Source organism: Myzus persicae, unplaced genomic scaffold (genome assembly GCF_001856785.1).
Source record: "Myzus persicae strain clone G006 unplaced genomic scaffold, MPER_G0061.0, whole genome shotgun sequence".
Taxonomy (NCBI): domain Eukaryota; kingdom Metazoa; phylum Arthropoda; class Insecta; order Hemiptera; family Aphididae; genus Myzus; species Myzus persicae.
In genome coordinates this window covers 64,425-85,219 of record NW_019104261.1, presented here as the reverse complement: position 1 = coordinate 85,219, position 20,795 = coordinate 64,425, and the positions used below count along the sequence as shown (strand labels likewise).

General features: G+C 29.6%; 3 protein-coding genes and 1 pseudogene across 3 annotated transcripts; 1 reads left to right on the top strand and 3 right to left on the bottom strand.

Moving 5' to 3' along the window:
- Positions 1-21: 21 nt before the first annotated feature.
- Positions 22-1,970, bottom strand: LOC111040582 (annotated as a pseudogene).
- A 293-nt stretch (positions 1,971-2,263) lies between these two features.
- LOC111040580 lies at positions 2,264-10,501 on the top strand. The gene is made up of 8 exons (XM_022324515.1): positions 2,264-3,013; positions 5,375-5,484; positions 5,552-5,743; positions 7,393-7,572; positions 9,168-9,580; positions 9,648-9,813; positions 9,959-10,036; positions 10,116-10,501. The coding sequence occupies exons 1-8, from the start codon at positions 2,470-2,472 to the stop codon at positions 10,410-10,412; spliced, it is 1,980 nt and encodes a 659-aa protein (XP_022180207.1). The 5' UTR covers positions 2,264-2,469; the 3' UTR covers positions 10,413-10,501.
- A 2,974-nt stretch (positions 10,502-13,475) lies between these two features.
- On the bottom strand, positions 13,476-14,272 carry LOC111040579. Its single transcript, XM_022324514.1, has 3 exons — positions 14,111-14,272; positions 13,667-14,053; positions 13,476-13,598 (listed from the first exon to the last, which is right to left on the bottom strand). The coding sequence occupies exons 1-3, from the start codon at positions 14,270-14,272 to the stop codon at positions 13,476-13,478; spliced, it is 672 nt and encodes a 223-aa protein (XP_022180206.1).
- A 320-nt stretch (positions 14,273-14,592) lies between these two features.
- On the bottom strand, positions 14,593-17,445 carry LOC111040578 (protein hook homolog). The gene is made up of 7 exons (XM_022324513.1): positions 17,436-17,445; positions 17,310-17,374; positions 17,096-17,251; positions 16,660-17,033; positions 16,473-16,583; positions 16,115-16,417; positions 14,593-15,985 (listed from the first exon to the last, which is right to left on the bottom strand). Exons 1-7 carry the CDS (start codon positions 17,443-17,445, stop codon positions 15,847-15,849), a joined length of 1,158 nt encoding a protein of 385 aa, XP_022180205.1. The 3' UTR covers positions 14,593-15,846.
- Positions 17,446-20,795: the final 3,350 nt, after the last annotated feature.

Genomic DNA, 20,795 nt, shown 5'->3' with positions numbered 1-20,795 from the left:
TTACATTTTTATTCATTTCTCTTTAATTTTTAGATGGTGCTTTTAAAATTATATAGACGATATAGAAGTTTATTTCGGGTCATTCATATTTATTTTTACAGCTATATCGTAAAATATTTAAAACCATAAATACCTATATGAACAAAAATAACAATATAGAGACTATGAACAACTTCAATAAATTAACATTTGGTTTATGGTTGGTAGAATACATGTCGACACCGGTTACTACTTGTCTAAACCGGCGACTAGAGCAACGTAAATGATTACTATATTTATATTTATATTTCCTGCATTGGCCATTGGCATTTTTAACATATTAAGTCATAATTACTTGCACAGGGCCGTATTTAGGATAATATAATTATTGAAATATATCATAGCAAAAGTATAAAAAATAATAAATATATATATATTAGTTAAATAATATGAGTACCTTTGGCTACTGCAGCATACAAAATGTATGATAAAGTCGTATTGTACTCAAATAATAAAATATAATTAAACAAAATATAACTAATTAAACTTACCTCTGTTGAAATTGTTTTTTTTGCAACGTAAATCCCATGCAGAAATGACATTGCATTATAGGCGAACCAGTCGGGCTGAATAACGTCTTTGGCACCACTTCCAGTACCCTTACTTTTATTAACTTTGTTTAAAAGTTTCCTATAAGTAGCCATAAGAGAATCTTTTTATTTTTTTATTTCTGTTACATCAGTTTTGACACTAAAATTACAAAAATACAAAAATCAATATTTAAAAACATATTTTATTTCAAAATTATTATAAAAAATCAAAAATTAATCTTAAAAAAAAAACTAACCTTAAGTTGTTTTCTATTTCTTTCCACGCATCGTGAACTATGTTCCTATTTTTATGATCCGGATGGCGTGAGTTCCAAATTTGTGGATATGCTTCATAGAGTTGCAAAAACTCTATAACCTCCTCATTTGACCATTCCATGATTATAAATTTTAATACCAATTGCAAAATAAAACACAAAAAAACGTATACTACGGCTCGCCGAACCGCATGCCCGTGGGAACGCTGTCTAATTGCTCGGCTCGTTTACTTTGGCGCGGACACATCGGACCGACAATTTTCGGATAGACACGAGCCTTGCCGAGCTATACCGCGCCTAGACGAGCAAGAGCGTTCCCACGGCGCGTGTAGTGTACCAAGCCAGCGAATTTTACTCGTGGCTCGCCGAGCCCCGCGCCGTGGGAACCCGCCTTAATACGAGTCGTTAAATTGTTTTGATAAATTAAAATTTTCTCATCTCGCTTCTCGGAATCCCAGAAAAGATTGATGTAATAATTTGCTTAGTTACATCAAGGTGTGACATTTCAATATAATAAAAATGTCAATCCTGAGGTTTGGGAATCGATGCCGATGTGGACATGTGGTATATTAGGTAAGTACGTCATAGACAGCGTACAATGATATTTATTATGCAATATAGAAAAGCGACTCCGTCGGTTTACTGCTCAACCCAAAATTGCAAAATCCTTCTTCATAAGGTTACAACTTTGAACTGAAGTCCGAGTGGCTAATGCTGGTTACACCGTCGTTCTTAGCTCGCCGCATTTCATAAGTTTCGATAAAAAATGTAATCTAAACCTAACCTTTATATGTTAAGAAGTGTAAAAATACTTCCTATAATGTTGAAGATAGTTATATGTACTTATAAATGAGCACCTTTCTCCACCAAGGGAATCCAAATATTCGGTACGGCAGTTGGTTGAAGACCTGCGACGGAGAGGAGCGTTCTCGTGCAGGTTGTCCTGAGGCCAGACCGAGGACTTATAATGTACTATATTTTTATTGTGTTATAGTTGAGAATAAAACTAATCATTATATTAACATTCCAGTTGTGCACTTTTTGGTGATAGTTAAACAATCACTGTTAATTATACTTTTAAGAAGGTAAAATAGTTAACAGAAGTACGTGAATATTGTATATTTTATTTTATTAATTTCCTATTTTTTTTTTTTTTATAATATTTCTTAAAATCTAAAATATCACTTGTGCTTATTGTAAAAAAATAACTTTACAGATTGTACAAATATTAAATCAGAAATAAAAAAAATGAAAAAGGTCGGAGAAGGGATCTAAACTGCATTAATTACGTTACCTCCGCGTATTACCTCCATGTGTTTATGATATTAAAGTGGTACTATGCAATACAATTTGTGGTTATCTCCTTATCAGGATATGATAAGTGGCAAATGTACCTTAATACTTAGCGTCGCCGCGCCGTGAGCTACCATCGTTGTTTGTTGTTCACTTATCAGTTACCTATTATACTTAGTACTTCAGTGTTCATTGGCAGGCGGCAGTTCCTATATGATACATTTTTGGTTTTTGAATTTGGATTGGAAATAATATGAGTTAATTAAACTAACGTGACTAAATTTAATAAATATTAATATTTAGCTAATACCTAGCCGTGTAGAACTACGACTATGTCGCGGCAAAATACGTCTCAACAAGTTAGTGGCCGTAAAAAAAGGAAACTACTCATTGACGGTTCAGATGAAATATCATTGGACCGTAATGTAGATTTGTGTGAAGATTTTGATATCAACGTGACTAAAGATTCTCAAACATCGTTGGAAGGTTACAGAGACCTGTTTGGTGAACTTATACCGCCTGATGAGTGCGTCAGTAATGAAGAGGTTAAAAACAAATTGATTAAGAAGACACCAGCATCAAAAAAAAAAAAACAACCTTATGAAGAAATATTATTTAATACACCAACAAGACCTAAAAGACTGTTTATTCCTACTCCAAAGATCATGGAATTAATGCACGAGGCATCGAAAGAATTGTACTCTTTAATGGGTGCCCGTTTGAGTTCAAGTAATGTTTCAATTGTATCAACCGACAACCTTAATGTAAGCGGAATTCAACACTTACAAGACAGTCCTAGAACAAGTATAAAAAATGAGTCCAAAATAAATATTGAGGAAGATGATAATGATCAAAAATCTCAAAAAGTTCTTGAAGGTAAATTAAAATGTTTCATTAATATTAAGAATTTTATTTTATATTTTATTCATAGAACTTATACTAATAATGAAGCATATATGGCTTGCAAGGATGGGTGGCGCGGTGATGGCAAGTTGCTATGTTTTATTATAATAAGGCAATAGGTAGATATAATGAATATTTTGAAATCAGAAAGTTAGTGGCACAAAATGCATTCATTGTTTCCAGCAAGAATTAATACAAGTATATTCATAATTCATTAAATTTGTTTGACACTTGTAAGAAATACAAGGTTATTCAAAATGATTCATCCCATTTAAAATGGCTGTATAATGGTTAATAATAGACTTTATCTTATCAAATTATTTACCAATTAATAGAGGATATTATTCTCAAGTTTTAATATGTCATTAATTCATTATTTTAAAATAATTGCTTACGGCGATAATTTAGTTTCCCAAAATTTGTAACCTAACAGCAAAGCATTTTGTGTGTAGCGTTTTTCAAAGCGTGAATCGACAATAACTGTGAAACGCGAATTTCGCCGTCATTACGGGGTCGATGCACACACTACTCGGAGTATACGTTGATTGTACTACCAGCAGTTTGAAGAAACATTGTGTTTGTGCAAAGGAAAAAGCACAGGCCAACCTAGTGTATCCGATGATTAAGTGGAACGACTAGATGTTATTCGTATAACCAAAGAAGTTCACATATGTAGAACATTGATAGGTACAGTTAATTAAACTTGACATATTTTTCTTTTATCTAATGTATACCATATTGTTCTAAGCCTAAAAAATAAAACTATATGAGCATCTGAAATCAAATGAATCTTTTTGAATAATCCTGTATTGACAGTAATTACATATTTATGCTGTTTTTGTTTTTAAATCTGGTGGGTGTACGCACTGCTTAGAAGTGTGGAATAACACAATCAATGTTATCCACATTCACCGCTGGAACTACCATGCTCTGGCCATTAGTATTAAGTCTATATATTTATTATAAAACAAATCCTTGTCAAATTAAATTCTTAGAGTTAAATTATCTTTATATACGTTTTAGGATTGTAAATTTCATCGGTGAGTTTTGACATATTTTTTTTAAAATTGCACTGTAAATACATACTAGTAAACGTTAACAGTCACAAAGTATTAGGGTAAATCTCAGAACCACAGGCATGTCACAATACAATATTTAATACAGGTTCATAATTTTGATAAATTGTATTCCTTTACTCAACAACTTGTGTTATTCTATATTATGTCGAGCTTCTTAAAAATTGGTTCAGTACTAAATGAGGTAGGTCTAAATCAATCGTTTAATACCTATAAGATTTTCTCGAGGATTTTCTACATTAAATATTTTTTTATACAAGTAAAAATATTAAAATCAACAAACTTCTGTGTAGGTATATCATATTTATTTATAAATAATGATTAAAATTAAAATAACAGCGCATGATTTTCTCTCTTTGACCCACACGCAATATAGCAAATTTAACTTTCACAATAATGATTAATATTGATAATAATCCTAACCCTGTGCGTGGGTCAAAGGGAGAAAAAATACGGTGACGTCATCAATAAATAAACTACATAAATATAGTTGTGAATTAGTCAACCCCTACTAGCTAAGTTAAATACACAGTACCCACCTAAACTTATATAGTCAATAAAAATTTAATAATAAAAGTAAAAATTTTTTTTTAAATTGATTTATCGTGTTTTTGCGGTTGCAATATTATGTATAAAATCATCCAGATCCAAAGGTAGCCTAATCCCTTCTCATTTGAAATCATTTCAAGACCTACTAAGCAATCCGTGACATTTGGATTCGTACATAATTTTTAATTTTGAGAAACCTCTTTCTGCTGTGGCAGCCATCACTAAAAGTGTTAAAAGAATTCATATAGCTAATAAAGTGTTGGGAAAGATTTCAAGTAACTGATTTTTGCAAATGTATTTAAAAACAAATTGAAAAGCTATTATGTGTGTAAGCCATTGACTGATGCATGTGCAAATTGTAAATTTTTATAATTAATCATGAGTTCATCTGTATCTTGTATATTGAAAATGTTATAAAGCAATGAAATCAATTTTGCATGCTCAATAAGTTCTAAAAATTGTTTGTTGGTTGATAGTTTAGCTCTATATAAAATTGTATAGAAAAATTTAACTGGTCACAATGGTTTTTAATTTTTATATACATTACGTAAATAATATTATATATCTACCTACTGGGTTTTTTTTTAAAAAAAAATTGATTTTTTTTTGCCTTTTAATATTAGCAATTAGTTAACTTTTTAACACATATGATACTTATTATTTTTATTTTCTATGCAAAAAAAAAATTTTACAAATGTTTATGATTTAGGAGTTGTTGCATTTATTGATTATAAAGTCGACAATAATCGCAGTAATACTAGCATTAATCAGCGCCTTATTGATTTGGGTGCTAAAGTCGAAAAAACATTCAATCGAAAAGTGAATATTAAGCTGAGCTATTAATTCTAAAACAATTTTTTTTAATTTGTCTTAATTTTGTTTTTAGGTTACGCATGTAATGTTCTGTGATGGCTATCGTAGTACATATAAAAAAGCAGTTGAACGTAACATTCCACTGGTATCAGCAAGATGGATGGAGTACAGCAAATTAGCTAATAAGATTCAAGATCCAGCTGACTATCCTCCTGTAGGTATGGATAAATACACTACAATGCCATCAAGGAACATTATTATTCCAGTAAGTAATTTTCAATGATTAGTTTGTGTACCTATTTCATTTTCAATTTCACTTCAATACTTATTGTCAACATTTTTAGTAATGCAATGTAAATTTGTATTATCTTAAAATATTGTAAAGATGTTGTTTGTACTTTAAATTAGGGCTGTTTGATTATTTTTTTTTTGCAATTAACAATGATTATAAATAAAAAATACCAATATAATATAATACAATTGTTGGAAGTTTTTAAAAGCATTGGAACCAGTTTTTGATAAAATCAATTTAGTTTTTTTGTGTAACTCAAAAACTAATAACCGTACGTAAGATACTTTAAATGTTCACAAAATCTGTTTGACAGATTTTCAGATATATTGAAGTGTAAGGTGAACAATTTATTCTTAAATTTTTTTTTAATGATTTTTCTTTATACATTTTGATCCTTGATTTGTTACTCAAGTAACTTTTGAGGATGGGTAAACTTCTCTGGGTATCAAAGTCACAATAAAATATTTTAAGCTCTGATATTTTCTCCTTTTTTTCATCTACAAGGAACTCTTGTGTAAGTGTCTTATGTTAATTCTATGATTTTTATTTTCCAACTATCAGTAAAATGTAATCTTAGAGCTGCACCTATTTAATGATCGGTTTTTTTTTTGTAGTGATTAGTCCACATGCCAGTAGTTGCTAAAATCATGTTAGCCATCAAAAGAAAGAGAAATATTTATAATTTTAAATAATATTGTTTACTCTTAGTATCACTATTTTTGATGAAATTTCTTGAAGTATTGTAAGATCTAGTAATAAACCATCAACATCTGTTACTTAACTTTTATTAAATACCTAGCCAGGGATTTGAATTATCTTTATTTCAAAAAATATATGTATGGTAAAAATTTCTTGGCAGACAAATTGAATACTCTTTTTCTTAAATTTTTTCAAGAAATTGTCTATTACTTACTTTTTACAAATGAAAGGTTAGGTGAACTTTTATATTCTCTTAATACTATACATATTACTACAGTCAATAAATAATAGGTATTAATTATTAATTCTTTTTTTTTTTAATGTCTTGGTTAATAAATAATAAAATGTTCAATAATTTTAGTATCTTGTTTTGGTAATTTGCTCAATCATTATGGTTCATTTAAATTTTTTGATAAGCACTTTAAAGTACTTTAATTATGGTTATATTATATCATGGTTAAGTCTAGTTGTTGCTCTAGCATAGTTCATAAAATATTTTATTTTTGGATGGTACTATTAATAATAATAAGCATAGTTCTTATACATCTTATCACAATATCGCATTACCTCCCATAATCAGAATTGTATTACTTGCCTTGATGTTGTGTGATCACTGATCACAATTACTAAAAATTATTCTTAAAAAAAAATGAAATCATAATTTTATTATACAACAACTACCTAGAATGTATAAAAAAATGGGTAGTAAAGAGGACATTTTTACAATTTTAAAAAAAAGCCCAGATGAACAAGGACATCCAAAAAGAGGACAAATCCTCTTGAATTAGGATGTCTGGTAACCCTATACATACCTGGTACTTAAAATATTTCTTAATTGTGAAGTTATGAGCCCATTTAAACTTGTCTAGGAGGGTCTATTATCTTCTGGAAAAATAAATAAATAAAAATGTATTGTTTTACAGAAAATCAGCACGTCATATAAAAAGTTTTTAGATCCAAGTAATATGGAACGTGACCGTCTAATTAAAACAAATTGTGATAACCTTATGAAACAGTTTAATCTCAGTAGGAACCATAATGTTGAAAATGGAGAAAGATGTCCTATTATTGAGACTCCTGAAAAAACTACTGTGAACAAACAGGTAAGTCTATCAACATCATCATAACAACCTACTAATCTATGTTATATTAATTTATACAACCTATTGGATTGACCCATAATGTTGCACTACGTTATATTCCAAATATGTCTCAAATTGCTCCTACGGCAAGCAATGATTAAAGGCCACAGCTTATTAAGTATACTGCTACCCTGTATTATTATAATATGTATACTATTATGGACACATTAATTCGTATTTTTATTAAATTTGAAAATTTATAATCAAAAATGAAATTAAAAGTATTAATATAAAATTAGTAAATGAGTGATAATGAACAAATATTTTGTATTTTGACATTGAGGCATAGAGCACCCTAATCCCTCCCACTCCTTTATTTTGATAGTTCATACTTGGGGTATCCTCTATTATCTGTAATCCTTGGGTCAATAATCTATAATAGTCTAATCAACTAAAATGTATTAAACCGTATTATTTTTATTTATATACAAGTTTTTAAGTTCATTTATGACTTGGCTAGTTGTAAATTTATATCTTGTAAAATATACTCAAATTTGCTCTACTAAAAATACTATTTGGCAAGAAATGAATCAGAATTCTACAACAAAGCATCTGAGTTGTGTTGAAATAACAAATATATAATTATTTGCATTAATAAATAAAATGATTAAAATTAATAAATAACTAATAAAATAACATCACTACCAACTTTTTTTAGTTGGTTTGACATTTTTTCTAAAATTTGTATGTCTTGATAAGTCACATTATTTTAAGGTGTTCAATGGAAAAACTTTTCTTCAGATTAGTTTTAAAATTTCCATTGAGGAAAATCTGTCAAATAAGGTGAACAACCCATTTTTGGTTATTTAATAATAATAATTATAATATCAATAATTCAATGATATTTTAAAATATAGCAAATTCACCAATCATTCCAACAAATAGGTACATATTATTATATGTATTAATTAATGACACAATATTAAATACTTAAATGATGAGCTACAGGCAATATGCGCCAATTGTTATTAAATACTAATAATTTAGAAGAATTATAATATATTGATAATAATGTTTTTGCATAAATAAAGTGCCTTATTTTGCATACATTTCTAGGGTGGGGGATGAATCCGGGAGTCCTCGGATTATAAACATGCCACCAATAGATTTAGTAGTTCAAGTGATGTACAACTATTAATAACTAAATAGCAGCATAAGCTTTAAAAATTAATGTTTTTTTGCTGTTGGGTAAATACAATATTATGAACCTTTTTAAAATTCATTTTTTAACACTTTTTATAGAGTTATTCTTAAATGGACATCAATATGGCCCCACCAATATATTTTATTTAAGTTCCTAGTTAGGTGATTTTTTTCCAAAGCCACGAAAGAAGGTATTTAATAATATTAAATTTGTTTTATGTTTCCAAGATAAATTACTTCACAGCTAACAGCAACAAGCAACGCTTCACTAACAAATTGTTTTGTTTATTTATTATAACTTACATTTTAGTTACCTTTCACGAGAATAGTAAAACCTAACCCATAATTTTGTATTATTCAAAAAAAATTTGTTGTGTGTTATATTTGTTTTTATATTAATTTTTCATTTTAAGGATGATGTTGAGAATATATTATCAGATCAGCTATGCAAAGAATTAAAAAAAATTGTTGTACTAGATGAACAAATCGATAAATTGAATGTACCAACATCAATTAAAACATTAAGAAACTATCTCACGCCTGATGTAAAAGAGAAAACAATTTCAAAAGATATTTATGGTCAAATAGCTAAAATTGAAGATCAACTAAATTTAAATTTTCAAGCCAAGAAAAGATTTCGTATGCTATTATTTCCTTCTGATAAGGATTTAAATAACATTGATGAAGTCAGTGATTTGTCAACTCAAACCAAAGACAATGATTCTGGAACAATGTTCATCAATTCAATGACTATTCGGACACCAGAAGTATTTTTAAACGACGATGTAAGGGTACAGTCAATTGCCTGTACAGGGATAATAAAAAGGTAAAATTAAAAGTACAATTTTATTTTTAAAAACAATAATTTAAAATATAATTTTTTGTTGGAACAGTGAAGTGAAAATTTTAAAGTCATTCATTGAAAACTTGGGAAAATTTATTTTTCACACCGAAGTGAAACCTACTACTACTTATTTAATTACCAAATCAATATCTAGTCAATCATTAGATATTGTATTTGCAATGGCTAATGGCTGTTACATTGTTTCTGAAGATTGGGTAAGGCATTTACAAAGACTAATTTTATAACTTGCCATATTATAACACTACAGTTTTATTTATTTTATTCAAAATATGTTTGACATATTAAATTTTTATAATTCTGTGCATAACATGATTGAAAAAATGTTATTTTATTATTAAGGTACTCCAATCATACTCAATTGGAAGATGGCTATCTCATCAAAAATACTTGATTCCAGAATTGTCTGAACCTGTCAAAGTAAAAACTCTTGATTCACTTTTATTAAATTTACTTATAAATATTCAAATAAATATTTACAAAAATGTTTTTTATTAAGGATTTTCAAATACGACGCCATACAGTATTTGGTTCTGATTTGAAATTTAATATATTTAATAATGCTGGTAAGATATACGTATCTAATAGCTGTGAATCACCAGCCAAACTCTTAAGACGGTTGGTGCATGCTTGTGGTGGCCATTGCACAAGTAAGGAATCTAAAGCAGATATAGTGATTGGCGCTAATACATTACAATCCAGACATAATATTCATGAAAAATGGATTTTTGACTGTATAACCCAAGGGGTATTGCTAAATAAATATCAGTATAACTATGTTCATTCTAGTGAATAATGATTTTGTGACCTAAATTAATTTTCACATAAATCTGTGTGTATTAACTTTTATACTTAACATTTTAATTTCCTTTAACTAATATTTATATGTATGAATTATTTTTTTTTTCTTTCTATATTACATTAAAATGTATAATATCAATAGAAATATAGGATTAGTTGTATAATAAAATATGCTTATTAGTACTTGTGAATAGAAAGTTTTTTTTCTGAATCGTTTTTTATATTATGCAATGACTTATCATTGAATTCAAGTTTAACTTATACATTACAGTGATTTTCTCCTCAATGACAAAGCATAGGTATACATTTGATACTTATTATACAGCAGGGGCTTACAAATAATTATATGAACATTTTTTTCAAAACATTTGAATTTATAATTTTGACATTTTTATAATTTTAAATTTAATTAAAAAACTGTGATTTTAGTAATTATGTATGTAATATTTTTTTAGTAATATTATTAAATTTATTTATTTCCAAAATTCAACACTTTGAAGCGATAATGTAACCTTGTAGGCATGACAAAATAGATAGGTATGTCAGCAACATTATGATACGCACATTCCCGTTAAGTATCCCCTCCTTTAACGTGTATTGAGTTCTCCGCATGGTTCTCCATTGGTCGGATATAGGTATCATAATGAAAACCGGAGAACTCAATACATGGTAGAAAGTGGGGATGCGCCGATCGAACCAAAACTCGTAATATTGCTGACATACCTATCTATTTTGTCATGCTTGTAGGTGAAGTATATAATTCTGGTTAATACTATTCTGTATCAATAATTAGATTGTTGCTTAAATGTAATTGAAAGAATACATCCTAATCATATTCAAAATAAAGAGAGAGAATTTGTAATATTTTCAAGAGTAATATTTGATTTATCTAAAGGTTGTGAAAATAATTGGAACGATGGCTGAACAGAAGATATACATTGTTTTAAGTTGCTATTTGATAATGTGATTAGTGTATCAAGAACTAATTTAAATTCTCTTCGGTAAAATAAATGTATTGTAAATTCAACTTTAGTTGATGGTCATGAGTCGATTCGTTTAGGACATAGTCTTCTACGATGATGTGTTTTAAAATAACTTTCGGGGTTTGTTCCAAGTAAAGTTGCAAAAGATAAAGCGCTGTCAATTAAATTATTTATAGCTTGATCATCAGATTTTATCTCAGTCATCAATTTCATAGTACTATCAATTAAAGCTATAGCATCAATTATACATAAATGTTTAGTTTCAAGAGTTTCAGTAAGACATTTTAATTTGTACATAATATTTTTCATAAAAACTATAGAGACAATAAAATCAAATGAGAGTAATTGTTTTTGAAGGCCAAGTGCTTTGGATCTTGTTAACTTGTCAAAATGTCCGGTATCGGTACATATTTCATCAAGACTTGATAATAGCTTACAATGAGCCCCATACAGCTTTAACACTTTCTGCTCTTGCTGTCCACCGTGTTTTTGATAAATTTCTTAGCTGTAAGGCATTTTCAATTTCAGATAATTTTATATTAATTAAACCATACCTCTTGCTACTTGCAGAAAAAAATACATAGAGATTTTCTAAAGTATCAACCATGTTTGCAATAATTGTACTTGCATCACAACTATGCTCTAAAAAAGTATTAAGCCTGTGAGCTTGACAAGGTATAAACGGAATTCGATGACCAGTGAGTTCTGAAAGTTTCACATGAGCTCCATTAAATTTTCCAGACATATTGCTAGCAAAGTCATATGATTGAAAAGTTATTAACCCTGGATTTAAAGTGTTATTTTCTAAGATAGGTTAAGTTAGGTTGGAAACCTAACCTAACCTAAACCAGTTTTATCGGTTCCTTTTGAAATCTCTAAAAGTCGTTCAACGGCCTTACCTTGATTATTGACATACCTTGTACATACAGCTAAACGATCCTCATGTGTGGTATTTGGAGTTGTGTCAGCTGACACAGAATAAATGATTGCTTCTTTTACTTCATTTACAATTATTTTACGTGTTTCATTTGCCAATAATTCAATGAATTCATTCTGTGATCTCGGTCCTAAATAATGAACTTTATATGGCCGTTTAGAATTCTCCTTAATCCAACGATCCATTAATGGGTTATGTATAGACAACAATTTAACTAATTGCATACAATTGCCACCACTTTCATCACCATCACCTCGAAATGCTAAACCTTGTCGAGCTAATGTTCGAGCAATATCAAATAACATAATAACAATATTTTTGTTAAAATCTTTTTCTTGCTCTAATTGTATTGCTTCTTTTCTATTATGTCTTTATGCAGGGCGCTTACTGCATCAGCTGGCGCTGGACCATCTCGTTTGTGAAAGACTTTTAAGAACTTTTTTTAAACCTAAATGTCCTGTTAATTTATTCCATCGATCGTAGGGCCCGAAAAAAAATATAAAGTTTCTGAATAATATCAAAAAACTTTGTTGCCTCTAATACACAACCAGTGGCATATACGCCTACCAAGTTTAATGAATGTCCCGCACGTAGTACAAAGGTGGCAAATCCACATTTATTTTTGATTCTTGCTTGTAGACTTGTATACTTCCCCGAAATATTCGTTCCGACTTATAGAAATGTAGCAGCGTTACGAGATCATTTTTCGCTGTGGAATCCAACACCCCAGATCTCGTAACGTTTTCATCAGAATTGTTATCTAGAAGTCAAATTATTATAATTGCAGCTCAGAATTGCCCGGATCTCATAAACCATGTTCTTAAGATTTTGCTGCGTGTACATACACGGCTAGTTAATTTAATCATTTATAACACACTCGTTGTCTGAATGAGTGTATATACAGTGTGTTTCTTTTTATTTTTGATGATTTTTACATTTTTAGATCTTTTCGTGTGCGCATACAACTCGCATTTTTTAAACGGCAACAGGTGTTTTGAATACTAAATTCAGATAAACCGAATTTTTTTTAAGTTAATTTAGTTAATTTTATCATAGCTCTAAAATAACTAAATTGACTTAAAAAAATTCGGTGAGTATAGGTACTTGCAGAGTACTTAGAGCACATTAAAGTTCATAATCAGTACTCATGAATTTGAGACCGAGACGAAAATCTCCACAGGATCCGCAAATTATCTCGAGCAGAGGGCCTGATGAGAATTTGACGATACATTTGTTTGATATCAGCTGAAAAAGATACTTCCTGTAATACGATTTGGATATCAAGTTGTAATTTCGGACCTGTGTGCATACTTACGTTCAATGAGATACCAGCTGAAGTTTGTGCAGATGCATTGAATACACCCTCAATTTGGCAGTAAGACTATCGGGTTTTAGCATGCAATGGTGCGGAATATAATAATGATACGGATTGCCGAGTTTAGACGACGAAATCAACTCCATATGACCAGTTGTCAGGTAGTCATGCATGAACTCAGCGTATTGATCTTGCAGATCTTTATTGCGGGGGAGTCGACATTCGAGTTCCTTGAACCATTGAAGAGCTAACGTTTTTGAGTCACCAACGCCAAGCAGTAGAAGTGGTTGCAGAAACGGAAAGGTAACGGCAAATCTGCCTGAATTTAGCCGAGTCGTAGTTGAGTTGTATATTTTCTCAGCAGCAATGTCAGGAGGACTCAAATGGCAAGTGGTGGGTAGCTAACAGGCAGTCAAATATGTCAACATTTCTCATGATATTTTCATAACTAAACTGACTATCTGCTCCATATATCTATGAACAATACGATGGAGCAAAATCATCAGTACATTTGGCCATTGCACATTATGCAAAAATTTTTCTCGCACTCCTAAACTAAAATGATATACCATTGATTTAGCTGATGAGGCTGTAAATGTATCAGATTTGATGACATTCATTTTTTAAAGGATGCAAAAACCGGTTGATTGTTGGCATGTTCTTCGTACTAATTTTTACCTGTGATCCGTGTACAATTTTCACTTTTTTAGACTTAAAGAAGTAAATTTCATTAAATAAAATATAATCTCAGTTCTTTAAATCTAAATATTGCTTCTACCATTTTATCTTAGATTTGAGCATATCACAATAAAGTGTTTCGTCTAACAATCTTCCACCAATGATAAATTAGTAAATCGAAAATTGTTAACTCTATTATAATATTGGAATTTATAACAAATAAAATCATTCGCTAGGGCTTGCTAATTTGCCTGATCTGTTATTGATTTCTTAAAGCTGATTCATGTAGACATTATGATAATTAATTTATTTCAACGTAATGCGTACATTTTGCTTTGCTGGTAAGTTTTTATGGCTAAGCAAAATTTTATTGTGTGTTTTCTAGCAAAATTTTCGCTGATATTCATTATGAATAAATAATTTTTGGACTCCATCAATGATGATTTCACAAGAAACACAGGAAAAATTTGTTACGAAGAACATTCCAACAAATTAGTCGGATTTGTTCTTCCTTTAAAAAATGGATGCCCTCAAAAAGATATATTATGTATTACCCTAACAGTTAAATCAATGGTAAAGCATTTTAATTTATGAGTACCAACAAATTTTGAAGAATGTACAACTGCCAAATGTACTGACGATTCTGTTCCATTATTTTGTTTATCGATATAATATGATATAGATAGTCGGTTCAGTTATGAAGATATCATAAAACAGTGGGAAGTTATGACACATTTAACAGACCAAAGAGAAATTGATATTTCAAAACTTTCTTCAGATAAAGTTCTTCGTCTATTAAAATCGAAGCAAGTTTAGCAACATATCTACAACCGAACCTGGTAATAATATTAAACGACTTCAACTATATAAGTATCAATGCTTGTACCAATGATTATAAATTCCCCTGGTTTATTTTATAATGGGTAAAATGTTTTGTTGGTTGAAACGAGTATCTGAGCGAGACGGGTGACAATGATAAGCATGTTATCACTACCGCTGTATATACTGGAACCGTTCAGGAATGAGATCAGCATCTTAAGATCTATCGATATTTTCGTTCATAAAAGTTTTTATAAGATCGATTTCAAGCAACTTCATCAATCATCAGGGGAAATGTAGCTTAAGAACACAGGATATAGGTGATAGGCTTTGTTTCCGTTGCCCAGGGCACACATTTCGCAGTCATTGTGTTATACGTTTGTCAATGGATGATTGAGCCATAGTTTTTTTCCTACTCCAAACGTGTTAATGTCAGTGATAAATCGATCCGATTCCGCGTTCGAAATCATACTGGTAAGAGACAAATTACTTCATGTTGATAATATTATTTATGGTCCATACCGGGATGGAAACTTAATTACATCTATAAATAAAATACAATAAATATAATCATAATGGAGACAAAATTATGTCTCTCTTCGCATCTCGCCAGATATAACACAATGTATTTGTTTAACAAAAATACAAATTATAGTGATTTAAATTATTATAATTCATAATAGTCGCCATAAGTTTCTTAGGGCCATCTTCGTTTCATTATCAAATTATCGTTCGTTGCCGGAGTTATTTCCCTCATCAAGTTTAATGTCATATTTTGTTGATGAATTAAATCGGTTTTTGTACCTACTAATTTCTCCAGTTCTCTAATACGATCCCTGTAAACAACACACTTATTATTTTTATAAATTTGATTAATATGTTAAAACAACACAAAAATATGATGTATATTGTCTATATATTCAGTTAATAATATTACAATCTGCAGTGTTATTATGAATTGATACCTCATTTCCGATACTTCTATCTCATGCGATTTTTTATTTGTTACCAACAAGTTCTTCGTGTCTGATATGGTTTCTGACAGTTGTTTTATTTTGTTTTGATAATTTTCTATTTCTTCCGATTGATGATATTTTAATTCTAACACAGGCTTGTTCAACCGTATTTCCAAATTCTGTTTTTCTTGAGTCAAATTTTCGATCATGTACTCTTGATGATTGATGTACTCTTCTTTGCGGCTCAGGGCTTTATTATTTTCGGAGATTTGATTCTCCAGTTGTAATTGATATGCATTCCATCCTAAACGCCTAAAAAACACAACATATTAAAGTTGTTTATTTAAGACAGTTAGATAATAATTACTCATCTTCTATTTCCTTAATTTTTTCAGCATATTCAAAGTCATCTGATCTTTCTGATAGGACCTGAATCTTTTCATTCGCACTAGCTAACGCGACCTCCGATTCTTCCAAACTAATAATAAGATTTTTTTTAAAAGACTAATTTTAACTACCACCATCATATTTTTGCATTCATATTTTTTAGGTACCGTTTTAGAAGGTCATTTTTTTCAATGATAACATTTTCTAATTCCATAGTTGCGGTATCTAGTTTTTCTTTGTAGGAAAATCCTTCTCGTATTTTCTGTTCCAATTCGAGATTCTGATAGACCAGGTTATCCAAAGCCAAAGCAGCCGTAGCCGAATTCATTAACACAATACTACTTTTCTCATTTGACAACTCCGCCGTGACTGTTTTTAATTTGTCATTTAACTGTTCCATATAATTGTACATTTTTTCCATTTCGATCTTCAATGGCTCGATGTCGTTGGTATTCGATAAATTAACATTTTTAACGCATCTATTATTTACTTCTGATTTCAACACGTTATTGTGACTGTTAATTTTACTCTGCAGTGCATAATATGTTTATAATTAATATAAGATAACAATATGCTAACCACAAAATGTACAGTTTATTTTACATGATTATTAAAAGTTTGCTTATTCGTTTCAGTTTTTAAACTATTAACTTTTATTTTTAAATGTTGTGTATTTTTAATCGGTGTTATTTTGGATTTTCCATCGTCTTCGATTGATTTTTGTAGCTTTTCTAAACATATTGGAGCATCACCTGTATTCTAAAACATACAAATATACGTAGTTAATCATAATATTATGTTTTAGTGTTATAATTACCTCAACGGCGTTAAGTTCCTGTAACTCCTTAAGTTTTGCTTTCAGTTTGTTCCATCGCAATTTAGCTGTAATGTAATATTTCATAAATTAATATTTGAAGAATAAGCTCAAAATACCAACTTTAACCTTCATCCATATCTGATACACATTTTTTTTTAATATTTTCATTGTTTAATAAGTTTGTATTAGTTTTTGATTTGACTTTTTGCATTATTATTGAATTTTTTCGAATATTTGCTTTCTGTTTTGTGAATTGTTCAGCTACCTATTATATGCATGCATTAATATTAGTAAGTTGACATCATAAAATAATGTTATTTTAAAAACGAATTAATTACTTGTTTCATATTTTGGTGGTCAATTTAATAAAAATTATTTTATTTTGTTGGTCAACAATGATAAAATAAATATGTTCTCAATAAATATTTACATTTTAAGTGTTTGAAGTTGCTTAGCAAATATGAAAACACAAATAATATAATGATGCATTATTCATATTTCATACGTTATTTTGTAGTTATTAATAGAAATTTTTAGGAGTGGCATTTCTATACACAGAAATATGCCTGTCATTCAATTTTGTTTAAATTGTTATAAGCATATTAACTACAAACTAGTTATAATCTTCAGATAGAAATTAAATGCTTTAGAATCTTTGTAGGATAATGATTACTTAACAATAATGTTTTGATGAAATTTGAATTAATGCACAATTCTGTTAGATACAGAATAAATTAGGTCCTATAATATTCTGTGATTATATTTTGGTTGCTTTTTTCTGTTTTTAAGACATTTAAATTAAAAATTAATTAGAATATTCATACATTCATTTTATAAAAATTAAACCTTAAATATTTGTGAAAAGTTTTCTTTAACAAATTTTAAAATATCATGATTAAAAATACTGCAGATGGAGAGTTTCTCAACCCCCCTTCATTGAATATAATAACACCGTATTATGAAACTAGAAAATGATATGGAAATTATGCCAGTAAAATATTTGATAACCGAAGCTTCAAAATTTCAGGCTTAAACGTTTAATACCTAAATTATAATTATTTATTATAATTTATTATTATAAACCATTGTACTGATTAATAATTTTATTTTATGCAATCAGTAATAGATATCAACAACATTTAAGAGGACGTTATACCCGCATGGGTTGTCTCCGTCTTACAAGTGCGTAACATAGCCAATTGTACACTCAGCAGAACACGTGTAGCTCCGTTAATTTAAAAATTAAAGTGAATTGACCTCTTATAAAATCTAAACTTAAGATTATTATCTAGGCAACCTCATAGGTTTTTTATTATATTTTAATTTTAACGCGAGTTATGAGTATTTTAAGATGTATAAAAAATTTACAATGTTAAAATACTCATAACTCGCGTTAAAATTAAAATATAATAAAAAACCTATGAGGTTGCCTAGATAATAATCTTAAGTTTAGATTTTATTAGAGGTCAATTCACTTTAATTTTTAAATTAACGGAGCTACACGTGTTCTGCTGAGTGTACAATTTGCTATGTTACGCACTTGTAAGACGGAGACAACCCATGCGGGTATAACGTCCTCTTAAGACTTATAAAAATTACTTTAGTGTTCATTGCATATCGGTTTTTTTTTAATGATAACAATAACACAAACAGTCGAAGGCCTTTGCAAACACAAGTAGAACATGGCAGAAATATTCATCAAAATGCTAAAGATGTAAGAGACTTATATGTTGATTACTTTTCTAATGATGATGTACAGTTTCTTGGAAAAATAAATTTATTCAAACGTAACATAATAGTTATAATTTTATTTTATTTTTTAAAATAAAATTAACCTTTTTTGCCAACTGCACCACTTTATGTGCTCATATTAACTTATATTAAACAATTAAAGTAACTGAATTATTTTTAATTTAAATTTTATTGAAAAATTTTAAGGAAAAAATGTAAGATTTTATGCAAAAGGAAACACAAAAACTGGAAATAAGAGTTTTAAAAAAAATTATTAGTACGTAGACACGTAGTTAATTACCCACTTATCTACACTTTATTAATTTTTTTTTTTGTATAACATGAACATAATAAATATATAAACATACAAATACAATTATCTACTTCTTTAAGCCGAAGCTTGTGATGAAGTAGAGAGTTAACTTTAACAATCTGAAGTTGGAACAAGAAAGATAACAATAAAATAAAATTAAAATAGTAAAGAAAGATTACAGTTAGACAATATGTACAATAACTATATCATGTTAAAAAGAATATTTTAAGGAACCAGCTGGTTATCAATGTTTAAAAAATGTGAATAAAAAGTTGAACTAGAGATAAGTTACGGAAAAAATTTGAAGGGCACAGGCGCCGACGGGCAAATTAATTTTGAGATTTAAAAAAGAAAAATATATAAAAAAATCAAATAGGATTTAATTTTAAAAATAAAAATGAAAAGGGGGACACGGGCGCCCTCAGGCAAATGCATTTTTAGAATAAAAAAAAAAAAAAAATATGAAAAAAGTTGCTCTAAAAACAAACATTGAAGACTGCAGTCTACAATATCATTATTCTTAAACTAATAGCGTTCCCTATTTACAATAATTATATCATGAGAAAATGAATATTTTAATGAAACAGCTGGTTATCGATATTATGGTTTTAATATGTGAATAAAAAATTGAACTAAAGATAAGTTGCAGAAAAAAAAATTGAAGGGGGGCACGGGCGCCCACGGGCAAATGCGTTTTGAGAATAAAAAAAAAAAATAACATCTTGAAAATAATAAAATTGGTGTTATTTATTTATTCTATTTATAGTTTTTAAAATTGTACGGTTTTAGTTTGAACACCGAATATGGACACACCTTCGGTTTTGTTCATTTCGAACATTCGAACACCAAACACGAACAAAAAATCGAACTCCTCAGTTTTTATTCCATTTCCGTGTACGGTCTTTTACAACCGTTTTAATGCCCATCATACACTATCTGTGTATGTTGTTCGGACTACACCGTACACGGACAAATAAAACCGTAGTGCGTGACCAGCCTTAGCAACACAAGAAGTGGTGAGCGCCTAACCTAACCTAACCTAGCTTAACCTAACTCGATGGCGGCTATATATGGCTGTACAGTGACATTCCAAAAAACAGGTGACAATAACGATGTACCCGGTTACAAATTTCATACAGTGGCAGTCGGCGAGCATGCGAGACAAACTCGACCTTTGATCAGTGTTGATGGAGGCGTATACGTTACAAGAACCGGCTTTTAATTTATAGTTGAAATAGCTGACGAGCTCTATTATGGCTACAAGAAAGCTGTAAAACGGCAAGACTCTTGGCCCTGACGGGATAAGCGTTTTGTTGTCAATAAACGATTGCGGCACCTTCTATCCCTGAAGTATTTCTCCCAGAAAGGTTCCAAGGGTAAACGGTTAAATACTGCCGGTGAAAAATTTAAAAAAAAGGAGGTGGATCAAAGGTCCACCACTT

Coding starts and splice junctions, on each gene's coding strand:
- LOC111040580 (XM_022324515.1), top strand. CDS start 2,470: ATGTCGCGGCAAAATACGTCTCAACAAGTTAGTGGCCGTAAAAAAAGG. Junction 3,014..5,374: donor ATCTCAAAAAGTTCTTGAAG/GTAAATTAAAAT, acceptor TTTATGATTTAG/GAGTTGTTGCATTTATTGAT. Junction 5,485..5,551: donor AAAAAACATTCAATCGAAAA/GTGAATATTAAG, acceptor TTTTGTTTTTAG/GTTACGCATGTAATGTTCTG.
- LOC111040579 (XM_022324514.1), bottom strand. CDS start 14,272: ATGAATGTCATCAAATCTGATACATTTACAGCCTCATCAGCTAAATCA. Junction 14,054..14,110: donor ATAGATATATGGAGCAGATA/GTCAGTTTAGTT, acceptor ACTGCCTGTTAG/CTACCCACCACTTGCCATTT. Junction 13,599..13,666: donor ATCTGCACAAACTTCAGCTG/GTATCTCATTGA, acceptor ATCGTATTACAG/GAAGTATCTTTTTCAGCTGA.
- LOC111040578 (XM_022324513.1), bottom strand. Junction 16,418..16,472: donor ATTAAGGAAATAGAAGATGA/GTAATTATTATC, acceptor TGTGTTTTTTAG/GCGTTTAGGATGGAATGCAT. Junction 15,986..16,114: donor ATAGAAGTATCGGAAATGAG/GTATCAATTCAT, acceptor TGTTGTTTACAG/GGATCGTATTAGAGAACTGG.